At 39.3% G+C, this 19,842-nt stretch overlaps 1 protein-coding gene across 1 annotated transcript in view; it reads right to left on the bottom strand.

The window, feature by feature from the left end:
- EP300 (E1A binding protein p300) overlaps positions 1–19,842 on the bottom strand; it is a 75,010-nt gene that overhangs the window by 15,864 nt on the left and 39,304 nt on the right. Inside the window, exons 8-20 of the mRNA XM_001502341.7 lie at positions 19,313–19,450; positions 17,239–17,356; positions 16,384–16,558; positions 12,866–12,943; positions 12,277–12,386; positions 10,547–10,684; positions 9,513–9,950; positions 8,343–8,522; positions 7,968–8,112; positions 4,718–4,836; positions 3,281–3,520; positions 2,765–2,853; positions 733–813 (exon numbers count right to left, since the gene is read on the bottom strand). Of these exons, the coding sequence (XP_001502391.1) occupies positions 733–813; positions 2,765–2,853; positions 3,281–3,520; positions 4,718–4,836; positions 7,968–8,112; positions 8,343–8,522; positions 9,513–9,950; positions 10,547–10,684; positions 12,277–12,386; positions 12,866–12,943; positions 16,384–16,558; positions 17,239–17,356; positions 19,313–19,450 (2,049 nt within the window). The remainder of the gene's footprint in view (positions 1–732; positions 814–2,764; positions 2,854–3,280; positions 3,521–4,717; positions 4,837–7,967; positions 8,113–8,342; positions 8,523–9,512; positions 9,951–10,546; positions 10,685–12,276; positions 12,387–12,865; positions 12,944–16,383; positions 16,559–17,238; positions 17,357–19,312; positions 19,451–19,842) is intronic.

The following is a 19,842-nucleotide window of genomic DNA, read 5'->3' as shown; positions in this document are numbered from 1 at the left end:
TCAAGAATATTTAAAGCACACCAAACAGTTCTTTCTTCCTAAAACAGTCCGAATTTGAAATTGGTTTGTCTCATTAAATCTTAGAGGTTAGAAGTACTATTAGGCAGTTTATGCTGTTTGAAAATTTTTCTTGGCATTTACCAAACAACAAAAGCCTGTGAGATCGCAAAGGTCCAACCAAGTCTAATAAGTTACTCTAACAAACTCCTAAACCCCTAATGTCATTAAATGATGTTCATCACTAGAATGACTTTGGTATTGTTGACACCTACATGAGAAGGATGCAAGGTGGTTATTTGTTCAATTCTCCCTCAAACTCAAGACACTTAATGATGAAGTTCCCTTGCGCTATATAACCTTTTCATTTTTAGGAGAGAAGCTGATTGTTTCCTTACAGAAGAAACAGATCTAAAATGACCAGCCAAAGCTGATGTACTGCCTAGAACAGCATTGACGGAACTTTCTGCTATGATGGAAATGTTCTCTCTCTGTGCTGACCAACATGGCAGTCACTAGCTACAGACATCTAGTGAGTATTTGAAATGTGCCTAGTGGAACTGAGAAATAATTTTTAAATTTTATTTACTTTAATTTGTATTTAAATAGCCATCTGTGGCTAAAAAATGGCTACCATACTGGACAGTGCATCCCCAAACCTCTTAAGAGCCTAAGCATAGTCACCTGACAACTGAAAAAGAAGACAGCGTTTTCCAAAATAATGCAGTTACTTACGTTTGAGGCTGGGAAGGGTCATCCCCCAAAGAAACGCTCTCCCCTTGGATTTCATTGAAACACTTCTCACAGAAATGATACCTGTCGGCAAGAAGGCCATACTGGGGTGAACTGTTCCGTTCACACAACACAGCCAAGCCAAGCAACGAAGCCACCAATCACAGCAGGCCAAGGAGGGGGACGGGAGCAGAGAGCAGGTCATCAACGGCGACAAGGACATTCAATGATGCAGATTTATGGGCCCCACAGTTTGGGTTTTGTTTTGTTTTTTTTGTTTTTTGTTTTTGCAATCAAAGCCAAGTGCAGACAACGACAAGCATGAGGGAGAAAAAAAAAAACACAAAACAAACGAAGAAATGAGGGATTGCAGGACAACAAAAAACATAAAAGCAAGACAAGACAACACAAAGCAGAAAGCCAAGGCAAAGCACAGATTAGCATTAAATATCTCAAATGGGATCACAAGTAGCAAATGATTACAGCAAATAAAACAAAAAAGTTTCACTTACACAGACCTACATTCTTTCAATTTAGCAATTAATGTTATTTGATGCAAATAATCAAAAAAAGGGAGGAGGATAAATATACTGGTGAGAGAAGAATTGCTACTCTATTACCTAAACACAGTGATCACACTTCTCCCTACTTAAAAAAAAAAAAACCAGTATGGATACAGTACCAGAAAACAAATCACCTAAAAACTACTATAGGTTGAAAATAACAAAATTTCATTTTGATCCCAAGGAAGCCACATAAGTTAAAAAAAAAAAAAATTGTTTTTCAATGAAAACTGTGCATATGCAGCTAAATACTGATCATGGCCATCAACTGACATTGTTTAAACGGCAAAAGAAAGGCAGTGGCACGTGCAGGCACATGATTATCCGTTCCTTGGTACAAAGATTACAAACACTGTAGACGGATAAAAATTCAAAAATGGTATAAATGTCAAGATGGTAGCATGAGAAAAGCTATACACCAGTTGTTACTTGCTTTTTGAACCTAAGGTGTTTACAACAACTTGAGACTCACTTTTCCTAGGTTTTAATGAGTAAAAAACTGTGGATTCTAATGACTACAAAGCATTAGGGGAGTGCACCTAACTTTTTGTAAATAAAACAAAAAGTTTAAGTCACTTTTTCAAAGCTAGAAATCCATCTGTAGCACACAAGTTCAGCAAAAACACCACTGTGGGCTTAGTGTTACTAAAGAAGTAAAGGGTATTAACTGCCCGGCCTTGCTCTTCCTATCTCAGAGCCTCAGGTAAACACCCCATGCAAGCTATACTCTAGGCTAGTCACTGAAAGAAGGAGACAAATCATGGTTAAGACAGATGAGTGAATGCAATTTGTCTGATTACAGCCATTGTTTGGGCAGGAGAAAATAGACAGAAGTGCCCAATTTATTAGAACCCTACCATCCACTGTCATATGCAAGTCTTTCTAAGTAACTGTCTGGTACAGAGCTATTTTGGGAGCTGCTCCTTTTTCTTTGCTTAATAGAGGCAAAGCAAATACTCTGGGATCCTCTGTTTTAGTATACTCCAAGAACAACTTAAGGACAGGCTGCACACAAAAGGAAAACATTTCCAAAAAGATACAGCTGGCTAATAGACATCTGGCTAAAAGTTTTCTGCATAGGTTTTGGGAAAGGAGATATAGTCAACACAATTTCATGGACAAGTAGAACGACTAGTTTGAAAATCTCAGTTTTGCTTGGGGCTGTGGTGAGCTATGAAAGGACAGTGGAAAGAGAATTGGGGTCTGGGATATAATCCCATCTATGCCACCAACTCATCAAGTTGCTTAACTTCCCAATCCTGCCTTATAAAAATAAAGGCCCAGGCTACTTTCTGCTAGAAAATTGTTGAATCCTGCACACAAAGGCAGAATGTCAAGACCAGAACTTGTGCTGTACAGTTGTTTTCAAGCAAATTACACACGAAGCATGACTGTATGTGTGCTGGTCCATCCGCATGCACTCCCTAGACACGCGGACACACGGACCATGGTCCACACGTGGTCGGGCTTACCTGTTCTGGTAACTGTAGTAAGTGGCATCACGAGGGATTGTACATAACTGTTTGCCATAGCAACAGAGTGTCTGTGGAGAGAATTCCAACTGCAAAAGAAACCATTTGTTAAATAGCACATAGGCCTCAATGACAAGCTAGGATATTTACACTGGCAAATCAGAAACAAAAGTGAACGACGTCTTATTCTCATTTATATTAATCATAATGGGCTGTTTCAGTTTCCAAGACACTTCACAGAACTAAAAACATTATAGTTTACTACTGGATTACTTTGCCACTCTGAGGTAGGCTTAGTGGTCATATCTTTCCACCACTTACCAAAGAACTCAGTAGGACAAGAGGAGCTCGATATGAATTAGTATGCACAAAAAAAACAGTACATGCCAGGCACTGTGCACTGTGCACAGTGAACATGATCAAATCCCTACTCCAGATGAGCTTACAATCTGATGATTCAGGATTCTAATTGGCCAAGTTTTCAATACAATTCTTATCTGTGCAAAAATTTCTTACCTTTCTGCCACAACAATATCCAAGGCTTTGCATGACTGGGTCAATCTCTTGTTCGAAGACCTCAGACAGCTTGGAGCAGTATTTGTACACCCGTGATGTTTTCCGATTATATAACCAGGCGTTGTTGAACATAAGCCAAATGTCGTCCACGTACTGCCAGGGCTCCTGATACTGTCCAGTGTCTAACTTCCTCTTGATGGTAGAAAGATCCATGGGGCTCTTCACAATATCAAAGTAATCCTAGAAGGACAAGTGACACCAAACAACATTACTCAATACTCAGTATATTTAAGGTAGATGGCGTGTCTTCCTATCATCATTATTATTTTCCATATAATGTTAGGTCTCTGACCTGTCTCTATTTCCAAAGAGTTGATTGATGCCCATAACTTCTTTAATCATCAGTCTACAGAGACACAAAGCAGCTCAGAGGGCAGAGAGGACAACAGAGCTACTACAGCCTTCCCAGATAGCAGGCTGATGGGCTACTAAAGAGACTGCAGATGCTTTACCATGGCACATGTGTGATCAGTTTAAAGACGGAGAAGTTAAAGACCCTTAATGTTTTAGTACTAGGAGCCTACAGATAAAGCAACTAAGCCTAGGGACTATCAATGATCCATCTAAGGCCACAGAAAAATATAGGGGGGAAAAGTTCCTAACGGATTTTTGCCCCTCAAAGTACTCCATTGCTTTATCCAATAACCACTTAAAATCCTCAAATGAAACCTGCCAGTAGCCTGGTGTATAAGGGCAACCTTATAAGCAGATGAAGCTTATTTGAGTCCATCTCTTCTATCATGAACTACTGTTACTCAAGAGATAAAAATGATAAACCATATGACCAGCAACCCCACTCCTAGATATATACCCAAGAGAAATAAAAACATACACCCCTACACAAACCTATATGTAAATATTCATAGCAGTGCTATCTTCAACAACCAAAAAGCGCAAACAACCCAAATGGCTATCAACTAATGAATGAGTAAAGAAAACATGGTATATCCATATAATGGAATATTGCTGGGCGATAAAAAGAAATGAAGTACTGATTTGTGCTACAATATGGATGAACCTTGAAAACATCAGGCTAAGTGAAAGAAACCAGTCACAAAGAACCATACACTGTATGATTCCATTTAATCAAACATTCAAAACAGACAAATCTATAGAGACAAAAAGGAGCCTGGTGGTTGGCTGGGGGTTGGGGGACTGTGGGAAGAAACGGGGAGTTGTCTACTTATGGATATGGGATTTCTTTTCTTGGGTGATGAAAATGATCCAAAACCGACTATGGTGATGGTTGCACAATTTTATGAATACACAAAAACCAGTGAATTGGACATTTTAAATGGGTGACTTGTACAACATGTGAATTATATCTGAATAAAGCTGTTAACAAATGAAAAAAAAAATTTGAAGTACTATACTTACAGGGATTCCCAGAAGCTGAGGGTCCACAGGTTGACGAAAGGGAAGGGATTCTGGATCCTGTCGGTAAAGTGCCTCCAATGTTGGCATCAGTGCCTGTCGTAACTCTTCTGGTTTGAAAACTTAAGAAGAGTACATTTGAAATTAGTTATCAATTACGCAAAACAAGAAAAAAAAAATGTTAAAGTCAAAGCCAGAAAACTATCTCAAGAATCACAAACATAAAATTGCCTACATTGTCCCCATGGCAGTATCACTAAGGGTGCACTTCCTGTTTCTAATTCCTGGTCTGCTTCAGGTAGCACCTTGAAAACACCATATCTAGTCACCTTTTTGTTTTTTTTTTTTGAGGAAGATTAGCCCTGAGCTAACATCTGCTGCCAATCCTCCTCTTTTTGCTGAGGAAGACTGGCCCTGAGCTCACATCTGTGCCTATCTTCCTCTCTTTATATGTGGGACGCCTACCACAGCATGGCTTGCCAAGTGGTGCCATGTCTGCACCCAGGAGCTGAACCGGCGAACCCTGGGCCGCCGAAGTGGAACTGCAAACTTAACCGCTGTGTCACCAGGCTGGCCCCTCTGGTCATCTTTAAACATCCTTCATGGCTCAGCTAATTTTTCAGCCACAAATTCAGTTATGATAGTCTCGACCAAGTAGAAACAGAATCCTAAGCCTTCCAAAAACTTATGAAGACATTTGTCAAAATAACATTTCAAAAGATGCTGGCGATAGAAGCGAAATGCTGTCAAGCAAGAAAAGAAAGAAGTCCTCGTGTGTGGTATCAGTATTTGACAGTCAGAAATTAGACCTGGTATTGCCTCATGGCTAAAGAGATCGGAATCACTGCAGGGAAGGGCCCCTCATTAAACACTTGAGGTTTCCAAGCTTAGGGGTTTTTACTTTGTTTTTTTTTTTTTTTTTTTTTAAAGATTTTATTTTTTCCTTTTTCTCCCCAAAGCCCCCCCGGCACATAGTTGTGTATTCTTCGTTGTGGGTTCTTCTAGCTGCGGCATGTGGGACGCTGCCTCAGCGTGGTCTGATGAGCAGTGCCATGTCCGCGCCCAGGATTCGAACCAACGAAGCACTGGGCCGCCTGCAGCGGAGCACGCGAACTTAACCACTTGGCCACGGGGCCAGCCCCTTTACTTTGTTTTTTAAGAGCTGAGCTAACAACCGTTGCCAATCTTTTTTTTTTTTTTTTTTTTTCTTCTGCTTTTTTCTCCCCGAATCCCCCCAGTACATAGTTGTATATTTTAGTTGTGGGTCCTTCTAGTTGTGGCATGTGGGACGCCACCTCAGCATGGCTTGATGAGTGATGCCATGTCTGCTCCCAGGATCCAAACCGGTGAAACCCTGGGCCGCTGAAGTGGAGCGGGTGAACTTACCACTCAGCCATGGGGCCGGCCCCCATTTTTTCACTATTTTAATGGTAAACTTACTGTTTTAATAGTAAACGTTATGTTTAAATCTAAAGAAAGAGAGAACTAAATCATTATTACTAGAACAATGTTCTCAATCAAATTACATTCAAATGTGTTCTCAGTGTGTGTCCTGAAAGTCAGGAAAGATTTGCTGATGTCTCCCAAATAGAATTAATTTATGCTATCATTCAAGAAGGCAGTCATTAAGGGTCCAGTTTCGAGCTTTAAAACACACTCTGAGGAGAGGCCTTATTCCTTCTTCTATTCACAAATTAATTTTTATGCCTTTTATTTATTTATTTTTAAAAGATTTGCTCTGAGGGGCTGGCCCTGTGGCCGAGCGGTTGGGTTCGCGTGCTCCGCTGCAGGCGGCCCAGTGTTTCGTTGGTTCGAATCCTGGGCGCGGACATGGCACTACTCATCAAGCCACGCTGAGGCAGCGTCCCACATGCCACAACTAGGGGGACCCACAACGAAGAATATACAGCTATGTACCAGGGGGCTTTGGGGAGAAAAAGGAAAAAATAAAATCTTAAAAAAAAAAAAAAAAAAAAGATTTGCTCTGAGCTACCATCTGTTGCCAATCTCCCTTTTTTACCCCTCCCCAGAGCCCCAGTACATAATTGTAAAAATTCCAGCTGTTAAGTCCTTCTAGTTCATTTATGTGAGCTGCCAGAACAGTACGGTTACTAACAGACGAGTGCTGTGATTCCGGGCCCGGGAACTGAACCCAGGCTGGTGAAGCAGAGTGCACCGAACTTTAACCACTAGGCCATCAGGGCTGGCTCTTCACAAATTAATTTTATCTTGAGGGGGGTGTATTTGTTAGTACATTAGATATTTTTCACCTAATGGTGGGGGTTGTCATGAAAAAAAAAAAAATCAAACAGATGGGAGAGGTTTCTTTGTCTCTCATATTTGGTTATGCTCAAAATAAACAGAATTTGAGCAAATTTGTGAGATTAGCTGTTTTAAAGAGATTCCTAATAGTAAGATTGGGTTTGCTGCAGCCTACATTAAAATAACACTTCAACATACACAAACTTGATTTTTAAAGGAAATTAAATTTTTTACCTCCAACATTGTAAAGTACATTGTACTAATGGAACACTTTGATACACATCACCTCCAGGAGCCAGCAGACTCCCTCTTGAGTAATACCTATCTGTGAAGGGGCCACTAGAGCCACAATAAGTTCTAGTCCTAAACAAGTTAGTAAGCTAATTTCTGTGGGCACTGTTTAACTCTGTGTGCTAAGCAGTGCTGCTTGCTTGGCTTGACTCATTAATATTCAGCAGGGTGGTTCAGAGCAGAGACTCTGAATCGGCCTGCCTGGCTTCACATACCAGCTGAGTAAGCTGGGGCAAGTTACTTAACCTTGCTGAGCCTTAGTTTTCTCTCCTATAAAACAGGGATCAACGATCTCACAGTTGCTGTGAAGTTATTAGATGAGACACTAAAGGTGTGTGGCACAGGTGCCAGGTGTACAGTAGGTTAACAATAAATGTTACTAATATTATAGCTATTATTTCCTGCATTTTGGTCAAGGATGTTATTTAACAATTATTCTTCTCTGAAAAAGATATTTTGAGAGACTGTTAACCACCCAACCCTAGGGAAATGATGGGTGTGACTGCAGGAAGCAAATATACCTAAAGGAAAGAAAAATTCTTTTCAAATAATAGTAATAATGAAGAGACCAGGCCAAGGGCTCCAAGCTTAATGAAATCACATGAAAGTCAACCTCTCAGGCCCAAGAAGCTCTATCCCATTCTACTCAAGATCTTTCACTCTCCCCCCACCTCCAGCAATCCAGAGCCAAAGGACTTACTCTTCTTCTTCGACTGTCCTGGGGCTGGAGATGACTGGGTAGCTGAAGTACTTGGCTGGGCTTCCTCCTCTTTTGTTTCAGTTTTTAATTCAGTGCCTCTCTCTTCTGTTTCTGTAGGTTCCACTTTACAGTCTTCTGCTTTAGTCTAAAAGGCAAGGTAGGAATTTTTAGCATTCCAAAGACATGCAAGTGGGAAGCAGTAAGATCATTATTTTATGTACCTTACCCTCTCCTGTCCATGTATCTCAAGACCCTTTCTCACATGGAAATCAATGAAATAAGACCTAATTATCAGAATACTTTCCTTAACATTTTTAACTGGGTTCCTAGACTGAGGCCCTCACCAAATGACAGGAATAATTACCCTACTCTCACCTCTGGAATATCCTCTGGTTGAGTATCTGCTGGTTCTGGTTGATCCACTTCCATCTTAGCCTCCATTTTCACTTCCTGTGAAGGCTGCTTCTCAGGAATGGTCTGAGAATTCACTTCTGTGCTACTAGTAGATGGAGGGTTTGATACCTGCCCTTCGATGCTTACAGCTGGCTGGGAAAGCTGGGCAGAAAGAAGGGAAAATACAAAAAGTTTGCCAATTATACAACCAGAATTTAAGCTACACCACAGAATGACATGATTAACCAGCTATTTCTAGGCTGGCATCATTAGATCCATTTATGATACTTCCACTCACTCTGCCTGTTTCACCTCCCGGAAGTAAATTCTACTTAAGACAGGAGATTGAGGACTGGCAAACACTGGCTGGCTGGTTGTACCAAGAAGAGCCAGCACCTCTTTCTTCAGTAACTATCACTCTGAGGCAGTGTGTGAGGGGTGGGAGTTTCAGAGATGACGGCCTAAGAGGAGCTCACATTTACAGAGAAATGGAAAGAAAATAAGCATGACTGGCTATCTTGCTTTGCTTTTAACTTCTCATTAGGAAAAGTTTCAAATGTACAGAAAAGGAGAAAGAATATAATGAACTCTCATACTGAGTGGGTATTTTGAGGCCCTCACATTCTTTTGGATAACTAGGAATCTCTCTTCTTCCTACGTTGTCTAGTGAGAAACCTCATAATCAGAAGACAGCATTTTCAAGAACTATCCTACACAGAATAAAATCACGAGTTTCCTTTCTGTACTTGGCCCTTCCTTGCCTATCAGAGGCCAGGATGAAACAGGTGCTGATGAAGTGTTTTATGAAGTAGCTGTTGCCCATACCTTTCTCATCTTAGATCATGGTTTTCTAACGTTGGCTAAGAGTGAAAACACTCATAAATCCATGATTTTGTTCATTTGCTCTTGAATACTACAGCTTAGACTGTTTGCAAAAGATTCAATATCAGATCTAAACAAAATCTTTGAGCTCCTTCTATGCTAGGTACCACAACAGGAAGGGAAAACAGAAAGGAAAAGAAAGTTCCTAACTAAAAGCGATTCTAGTCTAACCAGGGAGACTACAATAAGACAATAAGAGATGACACTATAGCATAGAAACTGCACAGAAGTAACACTAACATGACTGCCTAAACCCAGGTCTCTGCTTACTGGAGTTGCAGGCTGCGGAGGCAGCAGTGGCGCCGTTGGGGTGGGAACAGAGGCTGCTGTACTCTGCTGTGAGAGAGGCTGCTGCTGCGGCTGGTCAGCTGAAGAAGCAGCAGGAAGTGAAGGCTGCACTTGGGGAGGAAGTTGCGTCGGTGGCGGTGTAGGTGTCTGCCTTGGAGGCGGATGTAGAGCCTGGGACTGAGGCCCAAGTGGCATGGCTGGAGGTGTAGGAACAGGGGCAGGAATTGCTGTTGCTGGTGGCTGCTGAGCCCCTATGCTTGGGGGAGTGTGGTGAGGGGTGGGGGTTCGACTGGGTACGGGAGAAGGTGAATTCTGATGCAGAGCTGGTTGAGGGAGAGGGGGACAGTGAATGTGGCTCCCTTGAGACCCTGGAGGCATTATAGGAGAGTTCACAGGGCAGGAAGAACTGGACATTTGTGCCTGTTAAAATGAAAAACATAACAAGATGGCAATTCAGAACAGAATTAAAGAAATATTTACATAGGGAGGATACACGCATTTAAGGACACAAACTGATTAAGCAGAAATTGGCAATGAATGTCTCCATTTCAAAATGTGTCAAAAATCCTGTTATTGGGGGGATAGCTTTGGATAATTCAACCAAAATAGTACGTAATTAAGTAGATTTCAAAAAATGTAGCAGAATGGCCTCAGCCACTGCAGGGACACGGACAGGAGAGGAGAACGTTTTGTGGCATTCCCATGTTCTCTTCAGCCAGAGTTCTTCCTTTTGCATTACAGCTCTAAGATTTCATTTAAAAAAGTATTCACTACTAAAAAAAAAAATGATTAAAACTATCAATTTAACTCTATTTCCTAGTTTGTAACAACACCATTGCTATGTCACAGAGTAATCTCTTCATGTTCAGAATACCGTTTATGTCCATAATTGTTCTTATTAAGAACTTAAAAATCATCTATTTTCACTATTTGCTGCTACCCTTTCCTATAAAACCTACATAGAGACATTTCAAGAATCATGAAAACAAGTAAAAAAGTCTATTTGTGAGACATACTTGAGACACTGGTGCTTGACCGCCAGATGGAGCCAAAGGCATATTTGCTACATTCATTCCCTGTGTTGAGAACTGAGGCTGGGGAAGGAATTGGCTCTGGCTGGAAGGCTGCTGCATGCGAGGTCCGTAGCCCATAGGCTGCACAGAAAGAACACAGAGCACCAAATTGCTTCATTACAGTGATTCTACTGCAGCTGGAATCACCAACTGCTCTGGCTCTGCTGTGGGGAGGGCAGGGGAGGAAAGGAAGAAAGTGGTGCAACAGCTGACTCTCACGCCATGGTAATGGAGAACTAAGCCTCCTCTAAGAAATTACAAGACAAACATATTCTCTTGATACACAAATGCACCCAGAACCTTGGCAAGGTACACAGGTTACTGTTTCTTTGCATACTGTTTGTTAAGTGAGGAAAGTGAACCATAATTTCATGAGGTCTTTCTTTGCTCATGTCACTAGTACTGTAATAGCACAGACTGCAAGACCCCATAATGGGTACAAACAAGTAAAATCTTACAAGTTGTGGCTGAACCTGGTAGCATTCATGGTCCACAAATATAGTAAGATTGCTAAATTTCACTTTTAAAATAGCCCAAAACAAAGCCAGGCCTTTAATAAAGGAAGGAATTATGGTGTACCAAAGGCCAGAAACTTCCTAACATAAGAAAAGTATCTATCTGTCTTATAGATAAAAATGAAGACTAAGACTCCTCATTAAACAAGACAGACTGCTGCCAAGACATTAGGCTAGACAACTTCAAAAAGGCTCAAGGACTGGAAGAACAAGCTAACTGTGAAAGACAGGGTGAGGATTGGGGCCAACATGGAACAGTGGATGACAGATTTACAAGTTGCATAAGGAGCAGTGAGATGATGAGTCCGTCTTCTCATCTCAAAACCCAGGCAACTGCTCCTCCGTCACCCTTGCAAAATAGTTTCCTGCCTGGGTAGGTTTTGTGTTGGGGGAAGATAGGCATTATGGAAGAGAGGTGACTATGTCAAAGTGTGCAGGCTACTCAACACTGACAGTCCAGGGAAAGGTGACTGGTTGCTCTTCTAAGTGTTCTAGTAGTACGACTGAACAGTACTTGGAAGCATCTTTCTTTTAGTGTTTATTTTATATAGATTATAAACAAGAATTCATAACTATATTGGGTCCTATAATAATATACTTTAGAAACCTTTTTTTCTCATTTAAAGCTGTCAACAGCTTTCTGGAATTATTGCTTACAGAGCATTTCAATTTACATATGTAACAGAATTTAATCATAATGAATCCCAGAACGTACATTCAGGACATGGCCTTTATTCAAAATAGAGTACATAATATAACACCCTTAATACGAATTTTCTTCAAATTATATCCTTTAGTATCTCACTGATAATTTCTGTAGGATAAATTTCTAAAAACAATTTACAGGTAAAAGAGATAAGTGAAAATTAAGGATTTTAGTATTCACTGCCTAATTGTGGTATATGGTTTAGTTTTCTTCAATCCACTTTTAGAAAATATTTAGTGTCACCTCTCAAACACATATAATCATTTAATCCCGTCCATATTAAGGGTCAAATACAACAGAATTACAGAAAGAATCAAGGTTAAGGATTTATCACTTACAGTTAGCAGTTTAAGCAAGTGTGAGAATTTTTGTTTACAAAGTAGAAACAATGAAAAAGGATTTTTAAAATGTCAGTAAAGGCCAAAAAGATTACCCAAAGAGGTTAAACTTACTGGGTTCAGAGTTCCAGGTTGAGCTAACTGTCCATGGTGCTGAAGAGGAGAGGTTTGCCGGGGTCCAATAGGGGGCTGGGGCATACTCATCTGGCCAAATTGATTCAAACCTGTGAATAAGCGTAAAACATTAGATCTGAACACCTTCATGGAACTAGAGAATAAAAGACAGAGTTCTTATTTCTGATTATGTATCATTTTATAAGGATAAATAAAGGAACCTGCTTTCAACCGTGAATGAATCTGTTTCATTGATAGTAACCACAGAATGGCATTGTTAATTAACATATGGTCTCTGAACCAAATTTTACAATCTGGAATAAATTCCATCTTGGCCAATTGTTTTTTAAATGGATGCTTGATCATTTAATGTCTTTTGCCCCTTAGCCTGTCAGCCAACTGCTCTTCAACCTGCCTTCCTCCCTGGGCTTCAACTCCAAAAGGTTTCCTGATTTCTCAAGCAGGTAATTATGATACTCGCTGCTGGCCTGAGGCAGGAACCAAGGTGGCAAGTATAATCTTGTGGTACATCAGGGACTTTGTTAAAAAAAGGCCATCGTTAAGGACACGGATTTCTTTCATAACTTACCAGGTTGTGGAGTTATCCGAGGCATCATCTGGTTTGGCACACTGCCACGGATCATAGACGGATCAGGTAGAGGGCCATCTAGAGTAGAATAGAGATGATTAAAAAAGAATCTTTCAGCCAGCTGCCTTTCTCTTAAAAACAAAGAAAAAAGCCCCACAAAATATCTTCAGTAATATCTTGAAGAATTCAGTCTGAATCTCAAAAGAATAAAGCCATGAACTAGACAGAAACCTTAAAAAACGTTAGTTCTTGAATATGAGAAAATGCCTCCAAATGGTTTGTTTCAGTACATTCCTTTATGAACCAGAATGCTTTCAGTTTAAAAAAAAAAACAAAAAAACAAACTACTATAGCATTTAATATGCTACTGTTTAAGTAAGCCCAATTCTTTGGTAAGCAGAATACCTCAACAGACAAGAGCTTTGTCCAGTGACCAAATTTGATTGTGTACACCAATAATATGTGTTTTGTGCACACAAGCCCACTGTGAATGACTTTCAACAATATACATATTATACTACACTACAGTTCATGTACCTCTTAAAACAAATACAAAGATAGAAATAATTAAAAATGAGACTAAAATATCAATATATAAGTTCTAAATGTTTTCTTGGGTTATCTGCATACCCTCTAGCACAGTGCTTCCCAACCTTTTCACATCACGGTGCACAGAACAAATATTTCTTCAGCACCCAGGGGACAAGATGCATGTAGTGACCCAGCTCTATCTTGGACACCCCCTCACCCAAAGTGCTGTATGCTCAAGCCTTAGGCATACTTGTGGCAGACTGTGCTCTGAAGAGAAGCCCACCACTTCAGACAACTCTCAAATTTTCCTGCCATTTTTGCTCATTTACTATAAAGTTTGCTATACTAAACAGCAACAAAAATGACTGCCCAACTATGTGGTTCACTGTAATTCAAGTTACTAAGTCCATAAGGATTTACTACTAATATCGCTCCTAACAAAATTATAATATAGTCAAATTGAAAACTGGAGAGAATGCTGAACATTTATTTATCTACAACCGTGCAAGATTTACAAAATAACAAGTGTACCCTATGTTCACTATACAAAGATTCGAGAACATAAACAAAAAGAGATAGACCTCTGCTAATAGTTCTAATCTTGCACATACACTTTATACAAAATAAGGTTTTCTCCTAATCTATGAAGAAGTTTTTTCCTGTCAATAATATAGATAGGCATTACAAGGTAAATGGCAGCAGGGGCCAGGCAGTTGATTATCAGTGAGTGAAAAAGACGAGGCCCCTGAAACAATAGGGATAGGGAGGACTATGGTGAAGTGGAGAAAGCACAACCCTTCTAAATATGTAACCACTAATCTAGCTCTAGAGAGTGGTACCCCTCCGGGAAAGAGGGCCAACCTGCTAGATCCTTCCATTTTTAAAGGAAGCCAGAAATCCAGATTGTAATGCAAAATCTTCTGATTTTTAAATATGTGAGACTAATCAAATGAAAAAATAAAAATGTAATCCTACTGCCCACATCTGGCCCAAGCACTTTTGCTTACAACTATGAAATACCTGATGGTTTGTACTGACTGCATGGTCTAAATGCACCATAAAAATCTACTGTTGGCACATTAGGCAGCTCTTAATTTTTCATGATCATAAGGAACATCTGGTGAACACTTGAAGGAACATTTTGGTGATTCTTTTTTTTTTTTTTTGGTGAGGAAGATTCACTCTAAGCTAACATCTGCTGCTAGCCTTCCCCTTTTTTTGCTTGAGGAAGATTAGCCCCGAGCTAACATCTGTGGCCAATCTTTCTCTACTTTGTATGTGGGTCACCATCACAGCATGGCTTGATGCGTGAGTGGTGTAGGTCTGCGCCCAAGATCCAAACCCCCTAACCCAGGCAGTCAAAGCAGAGTGCAGTGGACTTAACTACTATGCCATGGGGCCAGCCCCCTTGATGATAAATTTTAAGACAAATATTTAGAGATAAAGAATATATATATACCCATATAAAACCATTAATTAAAATGTCTACCATTCACATTTAAATACATACTCTCAATGCAAAAGACACACACAGATACACAATCAAAAACTTTGTAACATACAATCTAAGTATTCAGGAATCCTACCACTCCCACAAGAAATTAATGTTAACAGATTAGTATTTATTTATTCCCACTTCTTTCTGGGCATATGCCACATTCCAGAAAAAATGAGACTATAAAACACATACTTGCCTGTCATCAACTTTCTCTTAAAGTTTTCCTATTTGTGAAAAATCGAGTTGTCAGCTTCTTATTCAACCCCATTAAGAACTAGGTTGATCTTTTTCAGACTGCACATACATGTTATTTATATTCACTTATTATGAACATCTTTCCAGGCCAATACACAGACCTACCATAGCCACCCTTTGATTATATAATAAATGCATGCTCTTTGCCAAAAAGACAACTTTACAGAAATACAAAAATGAAAGTTCAAGTCTTCCATAATCCTTCCTCTTACTCATATAATCATTTTCTATGCAAATATAAGAATTAGATAAATTCACAATGAACTTAATACATCACATTAGGTGAGTGTGAAAACTGTGTTGTCCACTTTTCCCATTGTGTTTGTCTTTTTTTCAACTGAGATATAATTGACATTAGTTGACATCCATCAGTATACAGACTTAGAAAATTTTTTTTCTTGTGATGAGAACTTTTAAGATCTACTCTCTTAGCAACTTCAAGGCCTGAGGGGGATGAATTTCTCAGCCCGCCTATAATCCACTAATGGCGTAAGAGTTGGTACCTGCTGGCTCAGTGGGCACTACCTATAGGCAGTCAACCTTCCTTGACTCAAGAAATATAGATTTTTCCCTATCATAGCCTTTCTCACGTCATTTAAATAGCCTGTATTCTTACTCACTATTCTGTACCTAGCTCTGTATTTCACTGCTTGGAACCTAGTAATGAGTCAATGAATGAATAAGGGAATGCGTAATAATGTTGGTTATCTGGCTATTAAATCAGTATCAGGTCGAGAAGGCTGCTGTAATCAGAACACTGAAACTGATGAATTTTAAATGATGCTTCTAAAAAAAATAAATAGTTCTTACCCTTCAAACATAGCGTGTCAATAAGTAAGTGTGACAATGTAAGTAACATGATATCGTGTGTTTAGAATGTATGAAAACCGGTGGGGCTTTGAACCTGCTCAGCCTACATCTATTGGCTGCCTACCATATGCAAGTCAGTGAAAATCTGTGGACTATTATTATCTAGGTGTCACTATGAGAGAAGAATATCTTGGGTCTAAAAATGAAGCCAGATTATCAAGATATGCTTAGTACCATGCCCAGAAATCTTAAATATAGTGTTCAGCTACTGTTTTTTTACTAAAGGATGAATTATTTTTTTGCAAAGGCAAAAAAGGGTCATTCAAAAGCTCTAGAATTACACAAGCCAGTACAAATTAACGACTCTGATTAGAAACCATTTTATTACCAATTTCTCCCTAAAATAATAACAAAAAGCACTTACTAGAAGTCATTCCTGGTTGTGGCTGCCCCATGTTAGGCCCTGGATTCATAGAAACTGGCACCATGCCTGCAGCGTTCGGTAGCATATTCTGTTTCTGTAGTCTAGTCCTTCGTTTTTCTTCTAATTCTTTCTGGATCTTGTAAATCTTCTCAGCTAGCAGATGGTAATATTCCGCCTTTTTGAATTTTGGAAATAAAATAAAGATGAGGAAAAGAGAGGGCTAGCATCAGGTAACAGAAAAAATGAACTATAAATAGATATTAGCTTCTTTTACTAAATGGGGGAAAAAATCTAATCTACTTTCTTAGATCATTCCAAATATAAGCTCATGTTTGTAATGATCTCCTGAAAAGCAGCTATCTTATGAACCTATTCAATAAAAAGCATGACTTCTCAGAGTAGGTTTACAAAATATGTGTGGGCAATTTAAGCACATGGAAAGAATATGCCACATTTTGAAGAGATGCCAATTTAGAGAGGAAAGTTCAACTGATGTAAAGAAACTAGACTACTACTTAAGCTGAAAACACTAAGCAGCTGATTCACCATATTCCAGTGAAAATAGCACAGAGCTGGTTACAGCTCAACCACTTTTTAAGTTGACAGAAGGACAACCCAGATAAAGTGCCACATGAGTGCACTGTGTTATTAAGAGGAAAAAGTGTAAGATTCTTGATGACATACACTTTAAGAAAACTGCTTTGTTATCTCGACTGTGCACAGTGAGAATAAGACAGGAGAGCTAAAGGGTATCCCCTAAAGTATAGTATTACTTGTTGATGTTACAAAGAGGAGTAAACTAAACAACTAGAACAAGCCCATTTCTGACTTTATATAGAAAAAATAGATGCTCACTCGATTATTTGCAGATTCATACATGTCCCCTTCCACTTTCCGGGCATATGCCACTAGGTTTTCCATCCGTCTGTCTTTTAAAGCAGCAGGATCGGGAGTAGGAAATATGGCTTGAACGCTAGGAAGAGAAAATCCTACCACTATTATATTATGTCAGCTTTTCATTCTCATCATAGAAATGTACAGTACTTTATACTACTTCTTGATTGGTATTTTCTCATTTTTATACAGTGAACACATTAAGTAAAATTTAAAAATTAGGGGTGGGATGTGCTCAAATATAAAATACTGACTGAAATGAAATTGTCTCTTTATGGTACACACAGGATTTTCCGGATCAGAATGTAAGAAATGACTCCATAAAAATACTCTCTGGTCCGTGTCACTCTAATGTAGAGCAAAAACTAATACTGTGCTATTTGCATAAAGCACAAAGTAAGGAAACCTGACCTTTGTCATAGTATCAAGTAGCAACAGCCTTCAGATCCTTCTACTCTCCTCAATTTATCATGTTTAGTAAAATAAAACCTATTCATCACCACAAAATCTTCAAAGATCAAAAACTTGAAATGGGGGCCAGCCCTGTGGCCGAGCGGTTACGTTTGCGCGCTCTGCTTCGGTGGCCCATGCTTTTGCCAGTTCAGATCCTGGGCGCAGACATGGCACTGCTTGTCAGGCCAGGCTGAGGCCACGTCCCACATGCCACAACTAGAAGGACCCACAACTAAAATATACAACTATGTACTGGGGGGATTTGGGGAGAAAAGAAAAAGAACGGCAACAATTGTTAGCTGAGGTGCCAATCTTTAAAAAAAAAAATCTTTAAAAAAAAAAAAAACTTGAAGTGAAGGGGACAGAAATGCATAACGATTCTGCTCAATTCAATATCTTTTACTCTCTAGCAATTGCCTACAAAATGCTTGGCACTAGTGTTCCTAAAGAGTGACAAATGTGATTTCCAGGCACTAATTTTATCATTTGGACACCTCACATTCAGTTGTATAGTACTTGAAGGAACCAGATGGGGAAGGAATAAATGGAAGTTTAGAAGAATATCTGAGTTGGCAAAAAATTCACAAGCATATAATAAACTTTCAAACATCAAGTCAGATGATCAATCCCAAATAATCCATTGCCTCTATCAATTCAGTAAAAGTTCCTAAACAACTTGATTACCACAAAATAAGTTTGTTTTGGTTATTCTTTATTAATTTTATTAAAATCTCAAAATTTTCTCCTCATCAAATTCTATTTCTAGTGCTATCATTTTAGAATTCCTAAATGAAACTCAAGTATAACTGGAAGGCCAATATAACATAAAAATACAGATGATAAAAGATAAGCTACATGGTTCTAAGCCAATAAAAAATATGGATGGAATTAAGGAGACCCCTAAGTGGAGTAGAAATGAAAAAAAGACCGCTTTCTCCAAGAACAACAACGCTGCATGTTGTTTGAAGTGTAAGCTCTGTAATCAGTGAGGTCCAAGCTCTAGCCTAATGATACTGGGTGAATTACATTTTACCACCCCATACGCCTTCCCTCTCCTCCATCTGACAAAAACTCTTTAAAGACAGCGTTTGTAAGGCAGAGTGTCTGGCATATATCAACTTCACAACAAATAGTGCAGCGGTATTTCATAAACCATTGATATGTGCACATTTGGAGGACCGGAAGATCACTCTGCCAAGTTTAACATGTCAACATAATAAAAGCTTTGCTAGGGATAACAGAAGACAGTGTTGTCACTGCCATAATCTAATGAGCTGAGATCTAGTTTTTCTTTTAAAATATGAGTTTTGTAAAGGCAGTGACACTAAAATAATTTTTAACTAATATATTGATTACTGTCACTAGGCAGAATAGTTCACACAATGTTAAAGCTGAAAGACTCCTACAAATGATGGTGAGAAGTCGAGAAGCAGAGAATAGAAGAAAGCCACAGAAGCATAAGTATTAGCAACAGCCAGGTTATAGAAAATCAGTAATATTCCTCTTGTGGTTAGGTGCCTGCCAGATTGGAAGTATGTTGACATGCTAACTCTTTATCAATAAGACATGCCTACAATCTTACAGTTTGTGAACAAGATGATTTCGAAGGTCCTGAGTAATGTCTTCATGCCATTGTTTCCGAATTCCAGTACTGGATGGTTGAGCTGCTGTTGGCATAGGACCCAGAGAGGTCACACTGGCATTTTCACTCATCATTGGGCTTTAAAAAGGAGTCGTGAAATAGTTTTAGTGAAGAAAGGTAGAGAAAGAAGATCTCATTTAAGTAGAGCTGACAGTGATGACTGCAATGGGTCTGATACACTATAACAAGTCTATTTACATTAAGAAGTCTGGGGAAAACAGTTTGTATATGTTTGTACTTGCGTGAGGGAACGAGCTAACCCACAACATTTCATTGAGTGGAAGGGAGGATGAAGTCTTGGGTTTAGAAGACTACATTTTGTGTTATAAGACCAAGCTGTCATTTTGACACAGCTTACCCCAGAGAATTCACTGGGTAATGGACTAATTCTTAACACTGGGATAAAGTAAACTTGTTTTTTAAGCAGCTGCATACTTGCAATGTACATACGGGAAGGTGCAGGTTACCCC

This window comes from Equus caballus, chromosome 28 (genome assembly GCF_041296265.1).
Source record: "Equus caballus isolate H_3958 breed thoroughbred chromosome 28, TB-T2T, whole genome shotgun sequence".
Classification (NCBI taxonomy): Eukaryota; Metazoa; Chordata; class Mammalia; order Perissodactyla; family Equidae; genus Equus; species Equus caballus.
Note: the sequence above shows the minus strand (reverse complement) of the source record. Positions and strands in the feature narration are given on the sequence as shown.